Here is a 24,612-nt window from a genome sequence, read left to right on the forward strand (position 1 = left end):
ACTACATTAGAGCCATCAGTTACATGGCCTGAAAGAACTTAAGGTTCAATCCAAGGCAACACAGGGCATAACCATAGCTTGGAAACTGGATAACGTTTCATAACAAACAATGATTCACTACTGAAAGTAGAAGTCAAGGATAACCTGATGGATTCTCATCCAGCATTTTAAGTAAACAACACAGTCTAAGCAGTTATCTTGGATAGAAATGTAAAATCTATGAGGATGTGTGGATTTTGAAGAACTACTCCATCGTGTGTTACATAGGTCAGTGAATGTAGTGTTTGATGTAGGCTGGGATCCGTCTTAAATGTTGTTTTAAAGACGCTCTCACCCACGTCCAGCCGGCCAGCTAGCAGCAGTAGCGCTGCTAATGCTAGCTAGACTACCATAACTCTTTAGTGCAAATGCCCCAAAATAAATCATTCTGTACATTCAAAACAATCACTTACAACGACAGTCGCCATATCATCACATCATTCAGGGAGTTGCAAAAATAGTTTTTAAATTACCTCATCTGGCAGCCATGAATAAAATGTCACAACTTTAATTTAGATCCATTCGTTTGTGTATCAACGAGACGGCAGCCTTTTGCAGACGTGCGGGTGTTGTTTGCAATGTCCTCTGGGTATTGTAGTTCCTTCTTGGTATTGCAGTTTTAAAGAGACGTTCTTGGGTGTTGACCTGTACATATTTTTCAGACCATGTCGTTGATGCAAAGGCAGTTCCGATGCACAGAATCATAACGTATTTAGCCATTAAACGACCGAGAGATTATCCGTAGACAGTTGTTAAAACAACAGGGCATGATGTTGATCTCAGGGGTCAATCTTTGACAAAGTAATCAAAGTGACTCCGCATACAACAGTGACGATCACAGCTGCCAGGATAAGGATATTTCTCAAACCCTGAATAAAAAAAAAAGAATAAAATCAAAATTGTACTCAAAATAAACTATGCTTATGCCTTAGGTGTGTCAATTCATACTCACTCTTAGTTCTTTAAAGTAAAATACACTCCATAGAAGAGATATCAATGCTGGACCCTAAAAAAATCAAACAAAGATTATGCAAATTCAAATAAACATAACTCCAAAGACTGGACAACCAGTTTGGTCATCATATTAATCATCCTAACAAACATGACCGGCTCAATATCAATATTAAAATTGATAGAGAAATTAAAATATTTTATAATTATATTATTTTACAAGAACTTTTAACGCAAAAACTAACACTGCCATAGACTTCGTTTCTAAATATGGAGACACAAAAGTTTGTGAGAAAAAAATGTGTGCTTTTTTGCATTGGCCTATAGATCAAATGCATGAAGACTTAAAGACTGGAAAAATGAAATTTTTGCAAACATACTGTGCAGCCAATTGGGTATGTGATGATCGTTCCCAGGTAATAGCAAGCTTCAAAGAAGGCGAAGTAGGAAACAAAATGAAGGGATCCACCGAGGAAAGCTGTGATAACAGTAATGTATACATTAAGGGGGATGATGTAATTTAAACAGATTTGAAAAATAGTTGATATGATTTTGTCAAAACCGTCATCACTCACCGGGTACCACACAGTTTGGTAACTGAGGCCTATTTTTCAGAACAAAGCAATATCCGAAGAAAACCACTGTGGTCAGTGCATTAATCCCAACCATATGTGGAAAAAGATAGTCCAGGTCTGAAATAAAGAACAAAATCATTACAATTGTCACCATCATTCGTCTATGTATCCAAGCTAATAATTAAATCTGCACTATGTACGTTTTGCTTCATAGTGCAAGTGATTTGTATTTGTTCGTGTATTTGCGAGTGGGTGTGCAAACATTTTTTTTGAGTGAAATGATTTCTCAAGGATAAAACGTGGCCATAAAAAAAAATGACATAGTGCAGGTTTAATTCTTTTTTGTTGACCATACCAAACTGACTTGCACCGCGGAAGTGCGTGTGGTTCTTCAAGGAATTGTCCTTTATGTATAAGATGGGTGTGTACGAACACCCATAGCAGATTCCTGAACAGACAGCAAGTACGGTACCCCTTTGAGAAATAAGATTGCGTGCATGTGATTAGTGAGACAATGCATATCTGCAGGACCTTATTAATAATCATGATGATTGAATGGAGAGTGATCATGTTGAAAACCTACAGGATCCTTTTGGTCGGGTGACTGAGACTATCAAATAAGCTGATCTTCAGGGTATCTTCAGGGCCAAGCTAGAGACAGAAGTGGTTATTATTACCCGTATGTATTTTGGTGATGCAATTGTTATAGTGACAAACTATTATTTTTCATTTTAAATATACTTTTTAAATATATTTCACAATATTTCATGGGAAATAAACTTGGTTAAACTTCACCAGCACCTAAACTCAATCATTCTTAATACCTAGCGAAACATCAGCTTCAGGACAAACATCCTGACAGTTGCACACAGTAAATCATCTATTTGTGATGACGTGCATTGCCATGATTATAAATTTGACCAGATTAACATGTCCCTTCTTTTGGTTCTTGCATTACTCATCAGGTTGATGTGGGATTACAGCAGGGGACTATTAAATATATTAAATGAAGCGGGATCCACGTCCAACCTGTACTAGGTTGCCTCGCTGCAGAAGCGGCTGCCTTTCGTTGTCCTCCTCCTCCGGCCTGTCGTCCGTCTTGAGGAAGAAGAGTATCAGGGGACTGAAAAACAAAGGTCATTGGAAATTGAAGTGAGTAAAACCACAGGGACATGAAAGATGACCTGAAATTAATTAACGCATGTTATTTACATACAAAATGAACAGTCTGTTGGATTCTAAGTTAACTATTCAAGTCGAAATGTGTAAGATTGAGCCCCTCCCAGTTTTGAACGGGAGAATTTCAGAATTAAAAAAACGAAACAGCAGCGTTATTAACCACAATAACCTCTTATTGGCTATGAAATGGTCAACCCAGCATGGTTCGGCGGTGTGGTCGGCCTGAGTGGGGTTTGGGGATGGTTGAAAGTAGCATTCTTGTCAACAAAGAGGTTTGGGCAGGCCAGGATGTTTTATTTTCGGGAATGGTCATAGGATGAGATTTTATTGAAAACAATAGAAAACAGTATAAATCAGCATTGACTACAGATATGTCCCTGTAATTTTAAGCAGCGAGCTAGTTAAAATGTTATGAATTACAACTTTAAGCTGTTAGGAGCTATATGAAATCTTTATTTTGATTTAAATAAATAAATATAAAAATAAACTTGATTTCTCAATAGACATAACCTCATTGCTGTGAATCCAGTTCCAATATAGTTGAGGGTAGGATTAGGCACGTCTTGTGGGTCAATCCCAAACCAGCCAAATCTAGACAGTGAGTAGAGTGTGGTTGGTATTCAGTCATCTCAGGCAAAGGAACATAGATGAACCAAACCAAAGCAGTGAGTTTGTATACCTGGCCGTGGCCCACGCAATGAGCAGAGAGAAAATGGACCAGATCAGGGTGCCCAGACCAAGTCCAATGGTCTTAATGATGGGCACAGTGGCCAAATTCCCTGGGAGACACATGATTTAAATAATAACACAGAACATTAACAAAAATATGCAAAAAGCATAATAAAGATTACTATGGAAGAGGAGAACTGCAATTAGTGGTATAATATTTTGGGGCCTGCCTCATCGGCATAATCATATTGGATTGACAACATAGCAAGATCAGAACTTGTTACAAGATAACATCATTAATTTGTTATTAAGACAAAACAAGTTGGTAATGACGAGATAATGAGTAAAAAAGGCCAGGATTGAAGAGATGATGGGGTATAGCTTATACCCCATGTTATCTTGCAACAAGTTATGATCTTAATATGTCGCCAATCAGACGGCAAATGGTTATGACGACAAAGCAGGCACCAATAGGACTTCAGAATGCATCACGGGATGTTTTGTGGACTCCTAAATGTTCAGTAACCTAGACTAAGGACGTTTTGCTACGTCTAGCAAGAGAAACACTGCGGCAGTTTCAAGCACAAAGTCATCCCATAATTACGATTAATTTAATGTTTAATGCTAAACAATTAATATGAAGCTATTACTAATAGCAAATGACTAACGTCAAAGGAGCCTCTGCTTCCAAAATGGAGGTGTGGGTGACGCAGCAATAAGTCCTATTATATTGTTATTATGACAAAACAGCCAACAAAGATATCATGCCGCTGTCAGCTGGGATATATGCTGAGAGTTATTCCTCAAGGGGAAATAAATACCCAAGCTATACAGGAAGCCTGCCAGAAGGCCCAGGGCCCGGACCTCTGGAAAGCCTCGGATCACGAAGGCAAAGAGAGCCTCGAGGGCCATGGTGCCGCAGAAAATCAGCTGGTAGAAAAAACCTAAAACAAACCGCACGCACGCACGCACGCACGCACACGCACACACACAATATAGTAATGGAAATATAAACACCTGTTGGAGCTGTGACTTAAAAAATATTAAGTTATGAGTTTTCTGTACATTACGGAAAAACTGTTCTTTGTCTAGTTTAACATTTTTAAAACTAGCCTTTGCTCTGTCTTCCTAAAAGAAAAATGGGAGGATTAATTGTCATCTGTAGAAATTGAGTTACTTAAACGACAAAGGAGTATAATAATAAGAATTTAATTTGAAGGCACCTTTCCCGACACCGTACAAAGGTACACAAAAGTAAAGAAATATGATAAAAAAACAAAATAATAGTCAGAGACAATAGTGGCAGTAGTATCAATAATCCACAGGGCTTTACCGTCGCCAACGTCCCGGCTTCGTACGGGTACCATGGAGGAGCCGAAGCCCAGGACGGACACTCCCAGGTAGCAGAACCCCGGGAGGACCCCCCTGGACGGGGAGGAGCTGTTACTGATGGGAGCCGAGTTGTTGGGAGCCGAGCCCTCCCACAACCCAGTGGCCCCCAAATCAGGACCGGCCCCGGCTGCAACCAGAGAGAGAGAGAGAGAGAGAGAGAGAGAGAGAGAGAGAGTGAGAGAGAGAGAGAGAGAGAGAGAGAGAGAGAGAGAGAGAGAGTGAGAGAGAGTGAGAGAACGAGAGAGTGAGTGAGTGAGTGAGTGAGAGAGAGAGAGAGAGAGAGAGAGAGAGAGAGAGAGAGAGAGAGAGAGAGAGAGAGAGAGAGAGAGAGAGAGAGAGAGAGAGAGAGAGAGAGAGAGAGAGAGAGAGAGAGAGAGAGAGAGAGAGAGAGAGAGAGAGAGAGAGAGAGAGAGAGAGAGAGATGATTATTTTGGGGGAAAAGGGGGTTTGTTTCGGTTGTGAGTTAGAGCCCGCCACAGTTTTGGCGTCCATGAGCAAGATGCTCTACCCCTATATTTAAATTTAAAATGTTCATTTATTTGGTTAAAGTCTCTGCTATGTATTTGATGTGTTCATTAATATACATTGTATTGATAACGAGTAGCTGGGATTACTAATGCTTACTAATGCAGACAACCTTTGTTTACAAATGTCTAAATCACTTCACTGAGATAACGCTTTCCGAATAGGATTAGTGCAGCCACTGAAAGGGTCAAACGAGTATCAAAACAAAAATACAACCCTAGTAACCCCTCTAGCAAAGTACACATAAATAAAATATATACATTGAAGTATGAAAAATGTGACTTTATCTCTCCACCTAGTCAAACCTTTTTTCAACCTTTGTGGATGGGGCTCTATGATTTTACGAGTTTTCCTCTCAGTATATCCATGGGTCATGTCATTTAAACCTTGCAATAAAGGTTACATTTCTACCCAATGACCTGGGTAGAAATGTGCAGTGTCAGAAACTGTACTTCAGAGCATACCTGATGTCAATCAGGTGTGTATATGGTCTCTTAAAATCACACACTTTGCTCTTCTGATTTGCCACTGACAAACATATGTATATCAATTTTTTTTTTTTTTTTTTTTCAAATACCCAAACAAATTAGCGACGAAGAGAGACACAGAATTGGACACATCGCTATACTCACACTTCCCTAGCTGGGCTCTTGAAACATTCACAAAGGCAAAAACTAAGCTGGTGGCCACAAGAATGATTCTCAAATGCATGCTGCCTGTCCTCCCCTGCTGTTCTTCCTGTGTGGTTTCCCTAGGTCCTACCCCAAGGAGGTCCTGGTGTAATGACAAGACATCTCCTGGGGCCAAAGGTCTAGCGGACTTTACTGGGTGGAGATCTTTAATTGGTTTGCAGCGTCCAATGTTCGGCCTCTGCTCTGTCCTGCCCTGCTCTGAGTGGCTAATCAATACAGAGGTCATTATGCAAGACATTGAACCACATATGGAAGGATTTATTAAAAATAAAAGGTCAGTTAGAATAGTAAGAATATAATTAGTTTGTTTTCATAAAAATATATATGATTGATCATAAAAAAAAAAGAAGTAAAATCTCCCTACATTTTACATACTTTTCAAATGATTAGCTGTCAAGTATTTTAATGAACAAGTAAATCAAATTAAGGTAATAAATGACAACACGTATCGAGATATAAAATATAATAACAATTATTATAATTCTATAGTTCTTAGAAGTTCGATCACATGGCCTACATATTGTCTTGAATATGAGTCGTAATGGCCACGGATTTAGTGTTGACATTCTGCTCGGGGTACAGGTCTGACTGAGGTGAGGGGCCGTCACGCCCATGGGTGTCATCTTCAAACGCTGAGTTAGTCTCCGCGCGTGCAGGGTTGATGACATCATCCAGATGTTCCCTGGTGTGGTCGGCGACGTCCAGATTTTCTCTGCTGTTGGGAATTGTCCCTAGTTCCTCACCAGCAGCGACTTCCCCAGATCTCCACAGATGGACGTGCTTCCAAAGCTGGTAGACTGTAAACAATTCAAAGCAACCTTTGCTCACTTAAGTTGTTCAGTAAACTGGAACACAGGTATCTCTTTTTGCGATTTGGTTTGAGAAAAAGGACATTCTCTAGACTATGTGAACTATGTCAACAAGAAGAAGACATCATTTCAAACTGCCAATTGCTCCGGAGATAAAAAATGGATTAATCAATGATCGATGGCCTGAAGTAGAACAATTCTTCATGTGTCAGCCCTGTACCACACTTTAAGACAATGTGTTTACGGGGGGGGCAGATTCCCAATGTTTACATTCTATTTACTCGTCTCATGTGAGAAGCATTGACGGGTTGACGGTGGAACATCTCCCAAACTGGGACTTGTGCACCATTAGCTCTGGAATAGCAACATTTACAAAACACTTTGCTGGGATGGAATATAGAAAGCACTCTACACATTGGACAGTGCACTACCACCAATTACATTTGTTTTGTATTTTATATGCACTTTTCTGGTCGCCTGGGTTGTGATCAGCTTCCCTTGAGGTGGCTTTGGATAGATGAGAAAATGAGTGAATGAAAGGTCAGGTTCGGGCGCCCTGCAGCCCACCTGAGACCAGCAGAAGGCCGTGGAGCAGCTGGGAGCAGCCGTACATCAGGGGGAAGGTGAACATGACCACCAGCTGCTCCGGAGGGAAGGACAGCTGCAGCACTGTGGAGCTGATCTGGACGTTCTGGGCTCCCGTCTCCATGGCGATGGTCCGGCATCTAACAATCATCAGCGTGCGTGAGTGCGCGCCATGCAGTTCACCAACCCGAGGTCCCCGGTTAATATAGCTTTACATGCTGCTCTCTGTGGGGGGCGGGGGGGGGGATTAAACATAAGGCGTTGGTCCTGAAGGAATCCTGCTGATTTTGTTTACTACTACGACCAGGGGGGGGGGGGGGGGGGGGGGGTAGTGTAGTGGTGAGGGGGAGTTGGTCTACCAGCTGAGAGGTTGTGGGTCCGATACCCAATATCCACAACCTCCCTTTGAGCATCGTTGACTCAGATCCCTTGACCCCTACCTTGTTCGGGGTGTCTCGAAGGAGTTCACGGTAGGTCACTTTGAATAATAGTGCGTGTTGACTTACTAGGAAAAAGTTTAGATGCTTTTACCTCTGCCATGGCTGCCTGCAGATGACTGCTATGAGGAAGCCGGCAGTGTAGCCAATCAGAGGGAAGACGGCGGCTATGACGACGAGCGAGCCGTCAGTTTGCCAGGATCCAGGATACAGAAGCGCACTGGCCACGCCCACCACCAGTAACATCACGCTGCCAACCACAGAGCCCACCTATCACACAAACCCACCTCATTGGACACATCACATGTCAATCATTCCTTCAGCATATTACATCTTAGTGATCATTGCATTATGACATTTATATTGGAAGGTCAATTTAATGTCCCAATAAAAGGGAACACAAAATGAAATACCTTCAGGATACATTTAGCAACTTTAGGCCATTTGTAGTTTACAGCCACACCACCCGCCACGGGTACAACCAGGGTGAGAAGAGTCAACCCTTTGACACGGAAAACATCAGCTCAATATCGCCATGGGCATAAGTCCATGACTAGATTAATTTATAAATATGTATTTAACTTTTTTCTGTTGTACGTTAATTCATAAGAAAGAGGATCCAAAACAAGTATTGCACTTATAACAGAATCTCTACTAATAATAGTTAACAGATAGTACACAAAACACACAGACAGCAACATTGGAAACCTCCAGCAGGAGAAGGACTCGTCAGTGCGCATATCGAGAGAGCTGTACCCATATTAGAGTAGGGGATCTTGATGTGTGTGGTCACCTCCCAGACGTGCGTGTACCCGTACAGACACAGCGGCATCAGCCCCAAGGCCAGTGTGGTGGAACAGGCTGTCATGGTGATACTGGAAAACATTTGGAAATCATTGAGGGTTGATCACTTTGATGTGCATTTAATTACTATGATGCGAGTTGGACCGATTCCCCTGCTTTGATCATTCCTTGAGATATTTAGATAAAGGGCAGATGTGCTTGAATCCAAAACACATTTTCGCCCAAAACTTGTGATTGGACCCAGAACATTTGTGGAACAACCTGATACACCAGTATAGCCCTCTGCCCCCTTCATGAATCCATTACTTAAAGACATGATTCAAGACAATGTAATGAAACAATACATCATTTAATTTTTTTATATATATAGTAATTGTTTCTACAAACCACACACACACACACACACACACACACACACACACACACACACACACACACACACACACACACACACACACACACACACACACACACACACACACACACACACACACACACACACACACACACACACACACACACACACAACCTGAGGTCCATGTCTCCATCCAGCCAGTACGTGACGATGTTGGAGATGACCCCCCCAGGGCAGCAGCCCATCACCAGGACGGCCACCGCCTGCAGTGGCTGCACGCCCAGGCCCGAGGCCAGCAGGTACGCCGTGAGGGGCATCAGCCCGAACTGGCAGCCCAGCCCCACCAGCACGCCCCAGGGCCGGCGCAGGTGGGCCCACAGCCTGGACGCCTCCACGCTGCAGCCCAGGGAGAACACCACCACGCCCAGCATGGCGGTCAGGACCGCCCCCAGGACCGTCTGGAGGCCTGGGTCCCCGTCTAGGGATCCGTTCCCCGGGGCGGGGGAGGCATCGGAGGTGGCGAACGGGTCGGGTGTTCCGGTGGGGCTGGTGGTGTTGTGGTTGTAGTTGTCCGCCATGATCCCAAAGTGGAAGGTGATCTCCAGTGGAGAGGTGAGCGGCTCCGGGCTTGGGTCCAGTCTGCTTTATGGCTGAACACGCCTCGGCCCTCCCGTACATCTTCAAAGCTGTATGCGTTACGATTGGTCGATGATGGAGCGAACTGCTGTAAGGAATGTGTGTTGCTACTGGACACGGAGCGGATTAAGATCTTAAGCTTTTCTTTTTTGCCACTTGGGGCCCGAAAGAGCCAGCAAAGGGGTTCGGTTTGAGGGCTTAGCTTTGCTGTACTTTTTTTTTTGCTGAAAGCTCAATTATAGCTGGTTGTAAATAAATATAAACTTTTGTCATTATCATGGTGCGTGTTTCAATAACATAATTCATAAAGACAAAATCACAGTAAAACACAAACTCAAATTAAGGAACCATCAAAATGTTTAATTCAGGGAGGATTGAAAAATACTCGACTGGGCAAAGGAATAGACAATATTGAGAAAACACATCAACACAGTAAATACAAGTCCTAATATCGTGCTCATCTCTGGACACGTTACTTGTACTGCTTCTTCTTTTTGATGAGGGCGTCTCTCAAAGCAATCTAGGAGAGAAATAGAAAACACCCAACATATATCAGTGACGAGCCACAAAAACACTTCAAATCACTCAAATACCCAACCTACTGTACATTTATCATTCAAATACCCAACCTACTGTACATTTATCATTCAAATACCAAACCAACTGTACATTCACCATGACCAGGTGAAGGTGGGGTTTGGGGCGACTTGCTGAAGCACGCTAGCTGGGGGACTGAACCCCAGACTGAGGCGTTGCGGAGGCTTACCTGCTTGTCCCTGAAGGACCGCTTGCTCTTGGTCCGGACGTTCTCGCTGTGGCGCATCATCATGAAGTTCTTGTTCCTCTTCTTCTCCTTGTTGCTGGTGCTGGCGAACGGGTTCAGCTTGCTGTGCTTCTTCGCAAAGTCCTTCCTCTCCGACCGTCCTGCCTGTTGGGAGAAGAAAATAAATACGTAATAAAAACACCATTTTTTATTGAGTGAATTTATCAACATGGTCTCACAGGAATCCGTGAAATGACTACGGTCGGACGCTTAACTCGAAATCCGTGGCCACATCACGGAAACACGCCGATATCCGTGTGTGAGCCACGGAATAACAGTGTCATTTACTTGCATTGGAGCAAATTCCGTAGCCACATCACGGACAATTTAAGTGATTCCGTCAGACCACGACGGATTTTGAGTTAAGCCCTCACTGTGGTCAAATGTGGCGCACACACAGATTGAAACGGGAGCACACACACAGATTGAAACGGGAATCTGTGTGTATCATTGTCATTGTCATATACTTGCATTGGAGCAACCTCCGTGGACACAACAAGGACAATTTAAGTGTTTCAGTGAGACCACCCCGGGTTTTGAGTTAAGCCCCCGTGGTCGACTCGCTCGTTGAAAAGGGGATCCGTGTGTGAGCCACGGAACATCAGCGTCATTAACTTGCATTGGAGCGAATTCCGTGGCCACATCACGGATATCGGCGTGTTTCCGTGATGTGTCCACGGATTTAGAGTTATTTGTCATTTCACGGATTCCTGTGAGACCAGGTTGGAATTTATTGTATTCACCTAGCGGCCATCTTGTTTCTAAAAGCTTGCCGGGTGGGGGGACTGAAGGAGGATTTACCCATTCGGTTCCCCCTCCACCCAGCTAGTGTTTAGAACCAAGATTACTGCTAGGTGAATTAGGCCCATGATTAGGGATTCAATTCAATTTTGGATGTAGTGGAACTAGAAAAAGTTTGATCTATATATACACCATTTTCTAGATCTTTGTGTGATTTAAATAGTAAAAAACGAATTATAGGATAAAATACAATTTCTTACCTTTGCGGTAGCAAGTCTTGTTTCCTTGTCTGACTTGGGTTTTTTGTGCAGCAGCTCGATATTCTTCAAACTCAGAAGCTCCCCTCTGAAAATGCATAACATTCCCCTTTCATCAGATATCAGGGTTGGAGAGAGCAGCAGTTGTGCACTGTATTTTTATATCATACATACACTATAGTAAATACATCAATTGTATTACTCAATTTAATTCAGATTTGCATCATTACTGTGTAGTAATTGTCTTTGTTAAATTGATATTTAAATTTTTGTCTGCTAATGTTACAACCAATTCACCTAATGTTACAACCAAATTGATTACATATTGACATTTAGATTACATTGCTAGATTAGATTACTGTCTTGTATTGGTATCTTTATTCATCCCCAAGGGGGATGAATAAAGATACCAATAGGAGAGAAATACATGAATAGAGATCCTGTTTGTATAAAGGTAAAACATTGAAATAAGCCAATATAGGGATTGAAGCGCTTTAGTAAGGTCGTCTTAACGTCCCGCCCACCTGCCGCCGCCCTCCTCGGCGTCCAGGTCCACGTTCTTCCTCTTCTGGCCGCCCTTGCCGGGGGCGTTGTTCACCTCCTTGGCCATCTGGGCGAGGCGGATCTTCTTGAAGTCGTCCTGGGTGAGCAGACGGGAGGCGCTGACCTCGGCCGCCTTGGCCTGTCGCTCCTCCACTGGGATGGCCAGCAGCTTCTCCGCCTGGGGACGGACGGACAGACACACACACACACACAGTGAGACGCAAGCTCTGAGGAGGTCATTACGAGATGGGCTTTGTGGGGCATTTGTCGAAAATGCCGCGCGAAAGAAACTTTAAAAAAGGTGACATATTATACCACCAGGTGTTATATCTAGGTGTGTCCACCGAGATGTGGGCTGGATAGATGAGCACAGTTTGCTACGGTCCACTGGGTAGGCTGGTAAGACTGATCTACCCAGCACACATCTCGTTGGAGACGCCCACTTGTGATGTCAGAAGAGGCAGGTTTTCCAATACGTCTTGTAACGGCTAATCCCACTCACACCTGGTGGCAGAATATTTCCCCTTACAAAAATGGTGTAAATCTATCTTTGAAGCTCTTTACGGTCCTGTACTGACGCCACATTTCTCACCTTGGATTCACAAAACACTTTATCGTTATCCGACCGGTCTGAAATGAATACATTGACCCAGTGTGCTGGGACAGCCACACAACACCCAGACACCCTCTCCCATAAAGACCTCCTCCTTACGATGGTACTCGTTTCTTCATCAGAGGAGTGGTGGACGTCAACCCATTCGCCGTCTTCATCACCGTCACTGATACTGGCTTCTTCCCAGCCGTCTGCTGAAGGGTTAAATATAAAATCAGAGGAAACATACTGAAGTACTCAATGCCAGAAAATGGAGAAATAATCCAAGTAAAGAGAAAAGCCCAATATAACCAGCGCAGTAACCACGCAGGGCCTCACCGTCTCCCTTCTCCGCCCCCTCTCCCTCCTGGCTCTCCTCCACCTCCAGCACCTCGGCTCCAGGGATGTGGTCCTTGGCCTCCGTCTCCCCGTAGCTCAGGATCCGGGCCTCCGTGGACAGCTCAGTGGGTCGCCCCTAGGGGAGCCGCAGAAGAGGCAGTCAGAGGGAGGGTCCGCACGCATCTACTGTGACACGTGGGCGTGGAAGGTTACATGGACCGGGGAGACACCCCATGGGACATCGGAAGAATCCAGAAGAATCATGGCTTTTAAAATCAGCATGTGAAGAACAGGGTTTGATGTTGCTGATCATTTGATTCAAATGTATTAATATTCAATTTAAGTGAGAGCGGAGCAGATACCGATTTTCCTAAAGACATTTAAAGCCTCACCCTGTCTCTCTTGTGGAGCATGGCGGGCCCGAGGTTCCTGAAGAGCTGGATGAGACCCCTGGCGGACATCATGACGTCTAAGGAACACACAACCCCACACACGTTATCGACAGCCCCCTGGTGTGGTGACGGGGCTCACAGTGAGCGGCGTGGTCCCCGACTCACTCTTGTCCTTGTGGGTCTTGTACAGGGCCAGGTCTCTCAGCAGCTCCTCGTTGATGGCCAGAGGACAGCGCGCCGCGACCTCTCTGATGGCGTTCATCCTACGGGACAAATACACGCTTCTTAATGATGGGAATAAGAATGTTAACAAAATGCTAAGAACCTGGATGTATTGCACTTTTTTTTAAATAAGGTTTACTAAGTGCTTTTCAAAGAAATAAAGCAGAACAGAAAACCCCAAACTACAGAAAAATATGTGCATGGAAATACTTCCCTCTTGTACGGCAATCCAAATGTTCCAAGCCAAACCACAGACCAAAAATGAATCAAATATTTTTTTACTGAGGGCCAATGAGGGACCAGAACTTACCCGACTGTCATCACCTCCCCAGAGTTCCTGTCCGTCACAAAGTTGTTGGCGATGGTCATGATCAGGGGTTCAATGATCTGCAGAGAATAAAGTGTGTTAGAACGTCTGCTCTATTATATTTGAAGTACTTGTCAGGGTGTACCATGTGTTAGATTGATTGACGTACCTCTGGTGGAACCAGCTGGTGGGACGACTGCGCAGCACAGAGGAGAACCTTCGTCACCTCTAGAGAAGGGAGGAGATCGTTCTCATGTTAGTACTGGAGAACCAGGGAGCCACAGAGAGAAGAACTCCGTGGAACCTGCACTCTGCAACGGGCTAGCAGCCTACAGTGGTTGAGCTGCAGCTCCAGTAAGGCTATATCATGGTCAGAAGGAGGGAGGGCCAAATAATAACAATAAAGAAAGATTCCCAGGATGGATTGACTTGTTGGCATGTTTTATTCTTGAGAATCCTTCTAGTTCAGATATCTGCTGATAAGGGTAGCGAGGGTAGTGAGTACAAAGTGGAATAAGGTTAATAAAAAGTGTGCTTTAACCTCTCTGATGGGGCTGGATGAAACGCTGGATGAAGGGGTAGAAGTTGAACAGGAAGAGCTGGAGAAGGAAGAGAGAGTTAGCATTACGTCATCGCGGACAGCGCAAAACCAGCAAATGTGGAAGTCTGAGAGAGGGTACTACCGAGTAATTACCGAGAAATGATGACACACAGTTGACAATTTGGCAGAATCGCATGCAAAATGTAAACCATTAGGAGAACACGTAGTACAGGGGTGTAAAAATTATTTTAGGTTGCGTGCCACATTCGACCAAATGCTTCTTCAGAAAAAAAACGAATCCAAATATGCTTGAATACATAAAATTCCCTGTGACGTTGAATATTATATTCAGTTTTAACCTCAAAAGGCACGTTGCGTTTCCCTTGACATCTGTATCCGTTTTTCTGCTCTTTGAAAGGGATGAGGGAAAGTGGAATCTAGCAGTCTAACTTTCTTCTGAATTATTTGGGGCCTATTTGCCTAGTGTGGCTTCTAGCGCGAATCAAGTTGTTTTGGGAATTACATTGAGCAAAAGTTCCTTTGATATACCAGTTTATTAAATGAGGCCGTATCTTGCCCGCCGGCGCCCCTGAGCGAGTATGTATGCATGTGCATCCTCCTCACCTCGTGGATCCCAACCAGTCTGGACACGAGGTCCATCATCATGATCTTCACCTCGAAGCGCTCCTTACTGTCTTCCAGCTGCTTCAGGAGCTTCTCAGAGAAATCTACAGACAGACGCAGAGAGACGCATGCAGAGGTCAGGTCAGCGCCGCGATGGGAGCCCAGGGCGGGGCAGTGACACGACCGCAAGCGAGTGTGAATGAACCCCACCTTGTGGGTCGTGGATGAGGTGAATGGCCGAGAAGTTGAAGACCTCCACCACCTTCTTTTTCTTGTGTTTCTGCGTGACAAAGGGCATTGAAAACATAAACGGTGATTCTATTTCTTAGATAATCGTGATTCAGAACAGAGAGCGTTGACCGCGACTCCCCTGCCACGAGGGTGCGTTTGGTTCACCGTACCTTGAGGACTTTCATGGCCTTCTCCAGCTTCTTCTTGCTCTTGGTGCTCTTCTTTCCCGTGGAGTACCGCACCAACAGGTCTCTGGCCGAGGGCCCGTCGTCCTGAGAGGGCGCAGCGCACGCGTTGGTTAGATAACAAGGACCAAGGCAAACAAAACGGTTTGGAGCCCGTTTACATTTTGAAACCCGCGAGAACTCGGGATCCCGTACGCACCTCGGACTCTGAGTCACTGTCCTTTTTCTCGTCCTCGTCTTTGCCGAGGAAGAATTTCATGCCGGCGACGCAGATCTGAGTGGAAGGGGGGGGGGGGGGGGGGGTGGAGCAGACAGATCAAACACCACAATCACAAACCTCCCTCCGCTCTTCACACACAGACCCATGTATTGGTTTGTCTTTACTTTAGATTACAGCAGTGTATCCGGCTCCACGCATACCTTTGTCACTTTGGAGAAACACGCCGTTGTGATGACGTTGACCGTTTTTGCATCATTCCTGCGACAAAGGAACGAAACAAAACCTACTGATTAATGCCTCTTCCGACTACAATACACCACCACAACCATAACACAAATTGAGGGAGTGCTGAATCTTTTTACTGCACGGTTTATACATTGGACATGTAATGGGAAAAATAGGCTAAGCAGCAGGTGTGCTTAATCAATCCAGCAAAAATATATTGGAAAATGTATGCCATAACGAAATATTTCTATTAAATTGTAATTACCTGGAAATTGTAGTCTACTGCTGGATAATAGTTATTTAGTTATTTTAATTGAATTAGTCCTCAGGACATGAAAACAAGAAACTCACCAAATGTTCCTCTTGTAGAGCTCAACCATGACGTCCAGCGAGATCTTGGCTGCGATGGGGTTGCTGTCTCTCAGCATGGTGTACATAAAGTTCTGTAAAGTCTGGAACACGGAAAACAACACGGGTTGGGTTACGTTGCTCGGATAAAAACCACACTCAAATAAAACCACACAGCAGCGGACTTACCGTGTTGACCTTGTTGTTCTTATGCTTTGAATTGATGTTCTTGATATCGGCAACAATGTGTGTGTACAGCGTCTGTACGGAGAGCAACACACTGAATTAACAAACAGATACCATATCGTTCCCCCAAAAAAAGACTTTTCTAAGACTTGTTTTTGTTCATTTTCTTCCCTAAGATCAAATTATTTTTTTTTATAATGAATACCATTTATTTGAAAATCATGATAACTAAAACAGTCTCATGAGGATGAGAACATCCAGGATCTCTACTGTCCGTCCACTTCCAGAGAGGAGAATGACGTGGAGGGCTGAGTGCACCAGCCAGACAGGCACGTCGGGAAAATAACCTCAGCTAAGCCCACGGGATCCAAGGGTTTGTAGGAAAGGAAGTGTGTGGAAGCCAAGTATACAGGGACGGCAATTAGCGGTCTACTAATGTATGTCACTGTAGCGGAGTGCGAGCAAGGTCTCGGGAGAACGACAAGTTGTGTCAATCTCCTGAAAACTTGCTCAAGCACCACAACAGGGCCAACAAAAACACTTTCTCTCAAAATGCGCCAACTTTTACGGCCCAGCACTTAGGAAAGGGAAGGAGCAGAGTACCAGTTGGACTTGGTAGAATGGGATGTATTTATTGACGTTTCAAAGTCTAGACCCCGAATATAAGACCAAACCGCTTTAAGACAGGGGGTAAACAACTTGCTTATATTCGGGGTCAACACGGAAAGCATAATCACAGACCTGGAGATAAGGTAGGTCCAACAATTATAGTCCTATTCAGGTGCTGTGTTTAAAATATGTTTTAAAACGTCTGCTTTTGGACTGTATACAATAATAGTAAAGCATTTTTATTCTTACAGGACAGAACATCTAATGGATTCCAACTGATTGACTTTGAGTACAAATCGAGTTGCCCTGGAACTTGGGTTCATTCCTAGCACCAACAACAATCTAGAGACAAGCACCACTGTTTGTTTACCTTATCTCAATGTCTCTCTCTTTGTTCGAGACAGTGAACACAAACAGCTGTCGCTATGTGCTGACTGAAGAAAACGGTCCATCAGCTCTTCTTCCATGACTATTAGAAACTAGAGGGGCTTGTGACAGAACTAGCTAGGGAGTCAACCATGCGGGCAGTACACCTTGTGGCCACAAACCAGGATCCTTTCCAACCTGGGTTTCCATCTAGGATCAAGGTTTTTTGGGAAAGGTTTGTCTGAGTTGTTATTCCGCTGGATATCCTCACCTTCCTCAGGAGTTTGTCGTGGCAACGCAGCAGCTCAAAGAAGAGCTCCAGGAGGCCTGTTGGGTTGATCAGGTCCTTGTTCCTCAGGAGAATCAGGGCCTTGCAAAACGTCTACACAGAGAAAAAAACGTCACAAGCAGAACACATTCGACATTAGCAAACTGTAGTGTAACATCAACTTAATTAGGTTATATTGAGTCCAAGAATGTTCCTCTCAGCCTCAAAAGTACAGTATTTTCTATAAAAAAAAAGTATAATAAAAGTGCACTTATAAAATTGCCTTTTGACAAAAAGGCACTTTTATAGAGGAAAAAAAGCCTCATAGATGTCTTGAACATACGAGGTGACTGATGGTTCATTGCCACGGGTAGAGTTTTGGGGCCACTGCGCTAGGTTGTGGCCTGATTACGATTTCTTACCATTCGCAAATCTGAATCCAGGACAGTGTGATGCCCCAGTAGCAGACCGGTCAGCTCCTGGGGGAACGCAGACAGATGCTCCACATAGCAGTGTCCGACCTGAAGGAACCACGACACACTCTCTTTATCCGTGCAGTAGAGCGAAGACAGTACGACGGGGATATTAATATAATTGATCCAGTGATGTTGAAGTGGGACAGAACTCACCTGAGCCAGGAACATGGCGAGGTCCGCCAGCTCCTTGTTGGGCTTGTCTGGCTGTAGTTTAAATATCTGCACATTGGACTGGTAGTGGCGATATTGTTGGAGGAACTGAGGGATACAGGTCCAATATCAATTAAAATGCAGTGTGATGACAAAACGTATAATTGTATAGGGCGATCGGAGTTAAGAGAACATCGTGTTGATTTAATAAACAGGCATGTCTGGCAAGACTTACCTCTTCTATGTATGATCCAGGATCCCTCTTTATGAGGTTCTGCAACTGCGGTAAATTGTTGGGCAGCTTGTTTCCTTGTCGCCCTGACATGTTTAATTATAATTTCCAGTATAATCTAACGAGAATGAGTGATGAAAACAATTTATTAAATATTACGCGTGGCGTTTATGGAGTCCACCATATTGTTTTGGGAAGCACTGCTGACTACGGTAAGCCGAAAGGGTAGAAGGAAGTCATTATTTTAGTCATCCAATTGAATTGCGCCCCCTGCATATAGGCCGAGCAACTACAACAAACAGACGTGATATTGTGTTCTGAATGATGATATTCTGATTCATACTTCTATTATTACCTAGTCATGGGAGCTATTCAACAAGTTCATATCCTACTTTCCTCATTAAATGAGGATGTGGTGTGTTCTGATTTGCAATCAGCCATACATTTTGGCAATTTAAACAACTTCCACAATTATAAACCGTCCAATAATAAAGTATGCACAGCTAATTTGACTATGGCTGATTAAAGATCTGAGGCGTTTTCCAGGGAGAGATTAGAACCTGAGACACGGTCATCTGATTCATCGGTCCAAAAAATGTATTCAGCTCTTGGAAAACTACTGGTGGTTTAGTTCCCCCACTCATACGATTATTTTAATGACTCCTATTAGTTTGAAGTTGATCTTTTCTACATATAATTCATTATACCGGGTCACCTAGTTATTTGGCTTATATTTAGTTTAGGGCAAGGAATGTCAAAATGAGTAATACATATTTCATGGTAGGCAGCTCATTGTTCATAACTAATTTGTTACCAACCCTGTACAGCTGTGTGCATAAATATTTTAGTTAGTTAGTAGTAGTAAGTTATCTCAATAAATATCTTGTTATAGGATAAACATAGGCCTACATACTGTATGTGTAAACTGAGCACTGCAATGACATGGACACATGTAAATTATCAACCCTTTATAAAATTACATTCAAAACCTATCCACAGTTTAATTTTCATGAGATGAATATGTACACATTTAATATCATCACCGCAGGCAGTCGGCAATTACTGTATAATAAGATTTACAAAGCAAATACTGTCGTAGTATTCTGTCAAGGCAAATTCCAGCATCAAATAAGATTAAAAATGCACAAAAGTATAATTTTGTTCCACATAAAATATGTATTCATTCATCGCTTTCATAACTATTTCATAATATCCAAGTATTCCGGTAAGAAAACATTGCTGTTCTCTTAAGGGTGACAATAAAAAGATAAAAACATACAATCATCCGTTCTCATGAATGCATCGAGGAGGAAGTAGCAGCCGGGTAAGAAGACATACAAATATAGATTTGACTCTGGGATTTACGCTAACCTAAACGAATGCATTAAAAATGTTCCACTGTAGTTTTGGCCATATCTGCCTATGTCAACCGTCCCCCGTATTTGTGTCTTTGCTTTCTCGCAGGAAACGGGGTAGGGGGGGCGAAAGAATGTTCTGTACAAGGTGTGGCAGGTAGAAGGTCTCCATGCTATCCTGAGAGCTTCTCCTCAGCTTGAAGACATCTGAGCACGTATAAAATCACCTGATAGCAGAAAATATATTGTTCCTGTAGAGGAGAGAGAAGAGCAGTGATGAGCAGGGAGAGTTGGGAGCATTAACGGTATTATATATGTGCACACTGGGTGTCATCCGTAAAACGGGTTGAACGGTCACCTCGGTTTGGACCATTCCCTGTCGTTGAAGCCTCATGTTCCTCACAACGTCTGAAATGTCAAACTGAAAGACAAATCGTTTGTTAGCGAGTCATCTTTCAGAGCACATTAACCGCAAAAACAGTTGAACATGCAGTGGAAAATATTTCACTGCAACCACGCCTTTTGTCTGAAGAACAAAAACAAGCCTCATTTCTTAAATCAGCACAGGGTTGTTCTCTTTAAGTCAAACTGTTCTGCAGAGATAAAAGTTTGGAAAATGTCAATTTGAGCGATGTTTTAACAACCCCCAGAACACCAGAACACCAGCCTGTGCCTTACGTCGGTGTCCTTGCTGATGAGCCCCAGCACCACGTCGATGCAGATCAGGGTCCCCGAGCGGCCGATGCCCGCGCTGCAGTGCGTGATGACGGGGCCCGACTGGTGGATGTGCCTCATGTAGGAGATGAAGGTGAGCAGGTGGGAGGGCTGCGAGGGCGTGCCGTGGTCGGGCCAGCCCGTGTAGTTCAGGTGGGTGACCCGCTGGATCTCGTTGGTCTGGGGAGAAAGGGCCACAAAGGATTCAGGCTTAGTTGTGGTTGTACGTCGTCGACACAACGCAAAAGGGGTTTACGGACCCATTGCGTCCTTGTGGACCCTCCTTGTGTCCCCCGTAAGGGCCTGACATGGGCCTCCCAAATACGTTTCCCTTGCGTCGAGGCGCCGCAGCAGCAGGGGCTGTGATCGGTCCTCCGACGTCAACCCAACACAGAACCAAAACAGGTTCACGCTTCGGTCGAAGCGAGTGCGTGGTCATTGCGTTGCGTCAACGTCTAACCACAACTACGCCTTAAGGAATATAGTGAGAAAGTAGGAGAGTCCCGAGTACATCAGTGCTCATGGGGGGGGGTTCACGAGCGCACCTGCATGTCCTTGACCTCGATGAAGCGGATGACAAAGTTCTCCAGGTACTGGTCCTTCACCAGCGTGACCTGTAGCCTCTCGTCCACCATCTCCGAGGTGCCGGGCGTGTCGGGCCAGTAGCGCTGGCACTTGACCTTGCCGCCCTCCACCTCCTGGGTCATCATGGCGATGACGTTGGCCTTCTGCTCCCACACCATCTGCCAGAAGTCCCCCAGCGTGGTGGGCAGGGGGCCCTGGCAGGCGATGAACGGGTAGCTCTCGTCCTTCACCGCCATGGTGATGAAGTTGGCGTTGATGTAGCCGCCATCCTGGCCCAGGGTCACTCGCGTCGAATCGACTGGAGACAAAAGATCAATCAAAATGATCATGTTTCACGTATACATTCTACAAAAGCTCAAATGTAAAATAAATAAATACACATCACTATAACAATTAAAATATTGGTTTAAAGTTATATAAAAACAAGCAGAATTCCATAACTGATAATATTTATTGACAATAATTTATATTATTATAATATTTTCCAACCAAGGTTTAACTCAAAGGGCCTCACATGGAACAATGTTCTTGTAGCGATTCTTCTTCTTGTTCTCCTTGGTTTGACCTATCAAACAGTCGTCCAGCGGCTGAAGGTTCTGGAGATTCTGGGATGGAAACAGAAGACAAATGTCATCTCTGTCAACCATCACCACCACCACCACCACCACCTCCACCACCACCACCACCACCACCACCACCACCACCACCACCACCACCACCACCACCACCACCACCACCACCACCATCTAATGGAGGTGAATGGGGGATGAATATACGGATGAGTGACCAGTACCTCAAACTCCTGCAGGGGGACCTTCTGCTCCAGCAGCCCCCTCATCATGCGGACCACGGCGTTGAGATGGGTCCCCGTGTACTGACCGTCTGGGACCACCTTGACCAGGGGCAGCGAGGTCAGCTGGTCCTCGCTGATGATGGGCCCGTCTGAGGGGGACACGGTGGGGGGAGGGGGTCAACGTACGGGACAAGCGCTGGCTGATGTTGTAATATATCGGACAGTACTTTTTTTATGTGGGGTGTATAGTGAGAGAAGCCACTGAAAAGGTTGTAGCATTTGCCAAATCTGTTCTTTTTTAATTGTAACAGAAGCACTTTCCCCCCCACTACCACTTAAGTTATCTAAATCCAAACCATGAACCCCTATCAATTACTTATAGTACTACAGAGGTTATAACACCCCATTTATTCAAACGGACCTACAGAATCGAGAAAACATCTTTATTCACAGTACCCTACAAACTGATCCAGCGGAAAAAAAGATCGGCAAACTGAATCATTCCGTTAACTCAAACAGAAGCTGCTAACCATCGGCCACTTGCTGAACCCATATCCTCCGTATGTTTAGCAGTTTACCCCTGTGAGCCAATAGAGACGATACAACAATCAACCTATAAGCCGCTTCTTGAGAACAGGCCCAACTCATTTCTGATTGGTCCTCGTTCTTCTGATAACCCTGATTGAACATGTGATAACCAATCAACGCGTAGCGCTCACCGTCCGGCCTGCTCATGTCTTCCATGGGAAGCTCGTCACTGCCCCACGTGATGGCGTCTTCCTCGGGCTGCCCCGCGCTCATCTGCAGGTAGCTGGGGGCAACGACAACACACAGCACGGTCAAGGGGGCTGTATTTATGTTAAATAAGAGTTGAACGACTATGTTCTGACAGCCATGGCCGCTACAGTGTTCGGTCAGTAACATTGGTCTTGCAGTGCCTTCACTCTGCAGTAAACACATCATTTGTTTTCTGGTATCCCATGGCTACTTTATCCAATCAGGAGAGAGCACTCCACAAAGAGGCGATTTCAGTGTGGACTGACAATTAGCGAACAGGCAAAGCGACTTGGGAGGTTCAAGTGCTGCCAGGAAGAGCTCACACAATCAAACATGGTAAGCAAAACCAAAAGACCTGAAGGAAATGAATAGGAAAAAGAAAGCCGGCAGTAAAAAGAGAAAGGAGTCATGTAAGAACAACATTTATATCGGTTTGGCATACAATCGTTGGGAAAGTGTGTTGAGGTAGGAAGGAGGGAGGGGAGTGCAAACTGCAAAAGTGGACAGGAACTAAACGACGGCATCGCTTACGGCACCTTTTTATCAGCCTTATTGTTCAACCACCAAATGTAATGGTTAGAAAATAGCAAATCTTCTTACTTCTCGTTCATCAGGTCATCCACACTCTCCTCTTTCCAGTCCACTTTCCGGGAGCCCTGTAACACGCCGCAAAGAAGCCCAGTTCAGTTTGGCGTCACATTTCGAAACACCCAAAACGGCCACAACAATAAACTATAGATGAGGGGGAACTTCATCCGCTGTGGAAGTATGGACTACTGGGCGTGTTGGGTGTGTGTGTGTGTGTGTGTGTGTGTGTGTGTGTGTGTGTGTGTGTGTGTGTGTGTGGTTAAATGAAAATGAGAAGCTGAGTTTGGCATTGTAAGCACAGGCTCATTGTAACGACTGTAAACACAAAGGCCTTTGAGAAACGACGGGTGGACACGGACTCGGCAGCACCATGGCAGCAGCGCACCGACGTCTGTGCTACGCGCACCTCAGGTGAGTCCTCAGGTAGAGAGGAGCCGTCGCAGTCCGTGTCCTCCGACAGCTCGGTGGTCTGCTCGCTGCCCCTCCGGCCCCCGGCGCCGCCCTGGTCGTAGTCTGTGGACGGGAGCAGAGTGCTGGGGACCGGGGGGGACGTCAAGGGGGAACCAAACCCCGGCCGGAGTGAGCCACGACCCCGCCTACTGACTCATGTGACTCATGCTCTCTCATGGCTGGTGGATCTGTATTCATGAAGGGGCGGGGCTATATGGCACGACAGGCTTCTGCTCAGATCTAGGAGGGCGGGGGGGGGGAGGGTGGTGACGGCCGAATGTTTTATTGACGTTACCTGGTGACCAAAAGCCGTCAATAACAGGTAACTCATGTAATAGCATGTGTTTAACCAATAGAGGGCGGTTTGAGTCCATGTTTACAGATTACACTATGCCTATTAAAACCACGATCCATCTATAGCACTTATGTCACTTTTCATAAAAAATAAGTTCATTGAGGGTTTTGTTTTTCTTTTAAGTGGCAATCCGGAAGAGTTTCATGTACACAAATGAAGAATAAGTCAATAGTTATTAGTACCAGGTGGTTCAGTACAGTACTGAAGCTAGGACAGTAGGGGGGGTAGTACCAGGTGGTTCAGTAGCTAGGACAGTGGGGGGGGTAGTACCAGGTGGTTCAGTAGCTAGGACAGTGGGGGGGGTAGTACCAGGTGGTTCAGTAGCTAGGACAGTAGGGGGGGTAGTACCAGGTGGTTCAGTAGCTAGGACAGTAGGGGGGGTAGTACCAGGTGGTTCAGTAGCTAGGACAGTGGGGGGGGTGGTACCAGGTGGTTCAGTAGCTAGGACAGTGGGGGGGTTAGTACCAGGT

General features: G+C 44.9%; 4 protein-coding genes across 9 annotated transcripts in view; all 4 read right to left on the minus strand.

Moving 5' to 3' along the window:
- Positions 1-531: 531 nt before the first annotated feature.
- On the minus strand, positions 532-6,260 carry LOC132447440 (transmembrane protein 144-like). Its single transcript, XM_060038230.1, has 11 exons — positions 5,963-6,260; positions 4,747-4,932; positions 4,235-4,357; positions 3,424-3,523; positions 3,255-3,335; positions 2,149-2,688; positions 1,921-2,039; positions 1,566-1,682; positions 1,371-1,468; positions 992-1,045; positions 532-908 (listed from the first exon to the last, which is right to left on the minus strand). The coding sequence occupies exons 1-6, from the start codon at positions 6,258-6,260 to the stop codon at positions 2,568-2,570; spliced, it is 909 nt and encodes a 302-aa protein (XP_059894213.1). The 3' UTR covers positions 532-908; positions 992-1,045; positions 1,371-1,468; positions 1,566-1,682; positions 1,921-2,039; positions 2,149-2,567.
- On the minus strand, positions 5,336-9,872 carry LOC132447431 (sodium-dependent organic anion transporter-like). Of its 2 annotated transcripts, none has more exons than XM_060038217.1 (6): positions 9,187-9,872; positions 8,610-8,728; positions 8,267-8,355; positions 7,948-8,123; positions 7,399-7,556; positions 5,336-6,819 (listed from the first exon to the last, which is right to left on the minus strand). In XM_060038217.1, exons 1-6 carry the CDS (start codon positions 9,588-9,590, stop codon positions 6,536-6,538), a joined length of 1,230 nt encoding a protein of 409 aa, XP_059894200.1. In that variant the 5' UTR covers positions 9,591-9,872; the 3' UTR covers positions 5,336-6,535. The 2 variants fall into 2 exon arrangements, with proteins under 2 accessions (XP_059894200.1, XP_059894201.1); XM_060038218.1 differs by having other exon boundaries at positions 6,626-6,819; positions 7,443-7,556.
- Positions 9,873-9,987: 115 nt separating this feature from the next.
- sdad1 (SDA1 domain containing 1) lies at positions 9,988-18,744 on the minus strand. 2 transcript variants are annotated; one of them, XM_060038190.1, is made up of 22 exons: positions 18,529-18,744; positions 18,297-18,401; positions 18,090-18,188; positions 17,671-17,781; positions 16,428-16,499; positions 16,242-16,342; positions 15,866-15,923; positions 15,645-15,719; positions 15,431-15,532; positions 15,240-15,309; positions 15,030-15,133; positions 14,406-14,463; positions 14,034-14,092; positions 13,868-13,944; positions 13,501-13,598; positions 13,336-13,412; positions 12,944-13,079; positions 12,725-12,816; positions 11,994-12,190; positions 11,473-11,557; positions 10,415-10,576; positions 9,988-10,168 (listed from the first exon to the last, which is right to left on the minus strand). In XM_060038190.1, exons 1-22 carry the CDS (start codon positions 18,616-18,618, stop codon positions 10,121-10,123), a joined length of 2,076 nt encoding a protein of 691 aa, XP_059894173.1. In that variant the 5' UTR covers positions 18,619-18,744; the 3' UTR covers positions 9,988-10,120. The 2 variants fall into 2 exon arrangements, with proteins under 2 accessions (XP_059894173.1, XP_059894171.1); XM_060038188.1 differs by having other exon boundaries at positions 12,725-12,819.
- A 736-nt stretch (positions 18,745-19,480) lies between these two features.
- The window catches only part of ptpn13 (protein tyrosine phosphatase non-receptor type 13), a 64,682-nt gene continuing 59,550 nt past the window's right edge, over positions 19,481-24,612 (minus strand). For all 4 annotated transcript variants that reach the window (XM_060038108.1, XM_060038107.1, XM_060038105.1 and 1 more), the window contains 9 exons: positions 23,744-23,850; positions 23,350-23,405; positions 22,692-22,783; positions 21,973-22,121; positions 21,694-21,784; positions 21,140-21,477; positions 20,559-20,774; positions 20,239-20,301; positions 19,481-20,131 (listed from right to left, as the gene is read on the minus strand). In XM_060038108.1, the coding sequence (XP_059894091.1) occupies positions 20,054-20,131; positions 20,239-20,301; positions 20,559-20,774; positions 21,140-21,477; positions 21,694-21,784; positions 21,973-22,121; positions 22,692-22,783; positions 23,350-23,405; positions 23,744-23,850 (1,190 nt within the window). In that variant the 3' untranslated portion in view covers positions 19,481-20,053. The remainder of the gene's footprint in view (positions 20,132-20,238; positions 20,302-20,558; positions 20,775-21,139; positions 21,478-21,693; positions 21,785-21,972; positions 22,122-22,691; positions 22,784-23,349; positions 23,406-23,743; positions 23,851-24,612) is intronic.

The sequence above is a fragment of the Gadus macrocephalus genome, chromosome 19, assembly GCF_031168955.1.
Source record: "Gadus macrocephalus chromosome 19, ASM3116895v1".
In the NCBI taxonomy this organism is placed as follows: domain Eukaryota; kingdom Metazoa; phylum Chordata; class Actinopteri; order Gadiformes; family Gadidae; genus Gadus; species Gadus macrocephalus.

Excerpts from the sequence above, each read along its gene's own strand:
- LOC132447440 (XM_060038230.1), bottom strand. The coding sequence starts at position 6,260 with ATGTCTTGCATAATGACCTCTGTATTGATTAGCCACTCAGAGCAGGGC. Across the intron at positions 4,933-5,962 it reads AAGAGCCCAGCTAGGGAAGT|CCGGGGCCGGTCCTGATTTG; the intron begins GTGAGTATAGCG and ends CTCTGGTTGCAG. Across the intron at positions 3,524-4,234 it reads AGGCTTCCTGTATAGCTTGG|GGAATTTGGCCACTGTGCCC; the intron begins GTATTTATTTCC and ends TGTGTCTCCCAG.
- LOC132447431 (XM_060038217.1), bottom strand. The coding sequence starts at position 9,590 with ATGGCGGACAACTACAACCACAACACCACCAGCCCCACCGGAACACCC. Across the intron at positions 8,356-8,609 it reads GATCCCCTACTCTAATATGG|GGTTGACTCTTCTCACCCTG; the intron begins GTACAGCTCTCT and ends TCCGTGTCAAAG. Across the intron at positions 6,820-7,398 it reads CGGCCTTCTGCTGGTCTCAG|TCTACCAGCTTTGGAAGCAC; the intron begins GTGGGCTGCAGG and ends AATTGTTTACAG.
- sdad1 (XM_060038188.1), bottom strand. The coding sequence starts at position 18,618 with ATGTCAGGGCGACAAGGAAACAAGCTGCCCAACAATTTACCGCAGTTG. Across the intron at positions 18,189-18,296 it reads TCGCCATGTTCCTGGCTCAG|GTCGGACACTGCTATGTGGA; the intron begins GTGAGTTCTGTC and ends TGGTTCCTTCAG. Across the intron at positions 16,500-17,670 it reads ACGACAAACTCCTGAGGAAG|ACGCTGTACACACACATTGT; the intron begins GTGAGGATATCC and ends CTCTCCGTACAG.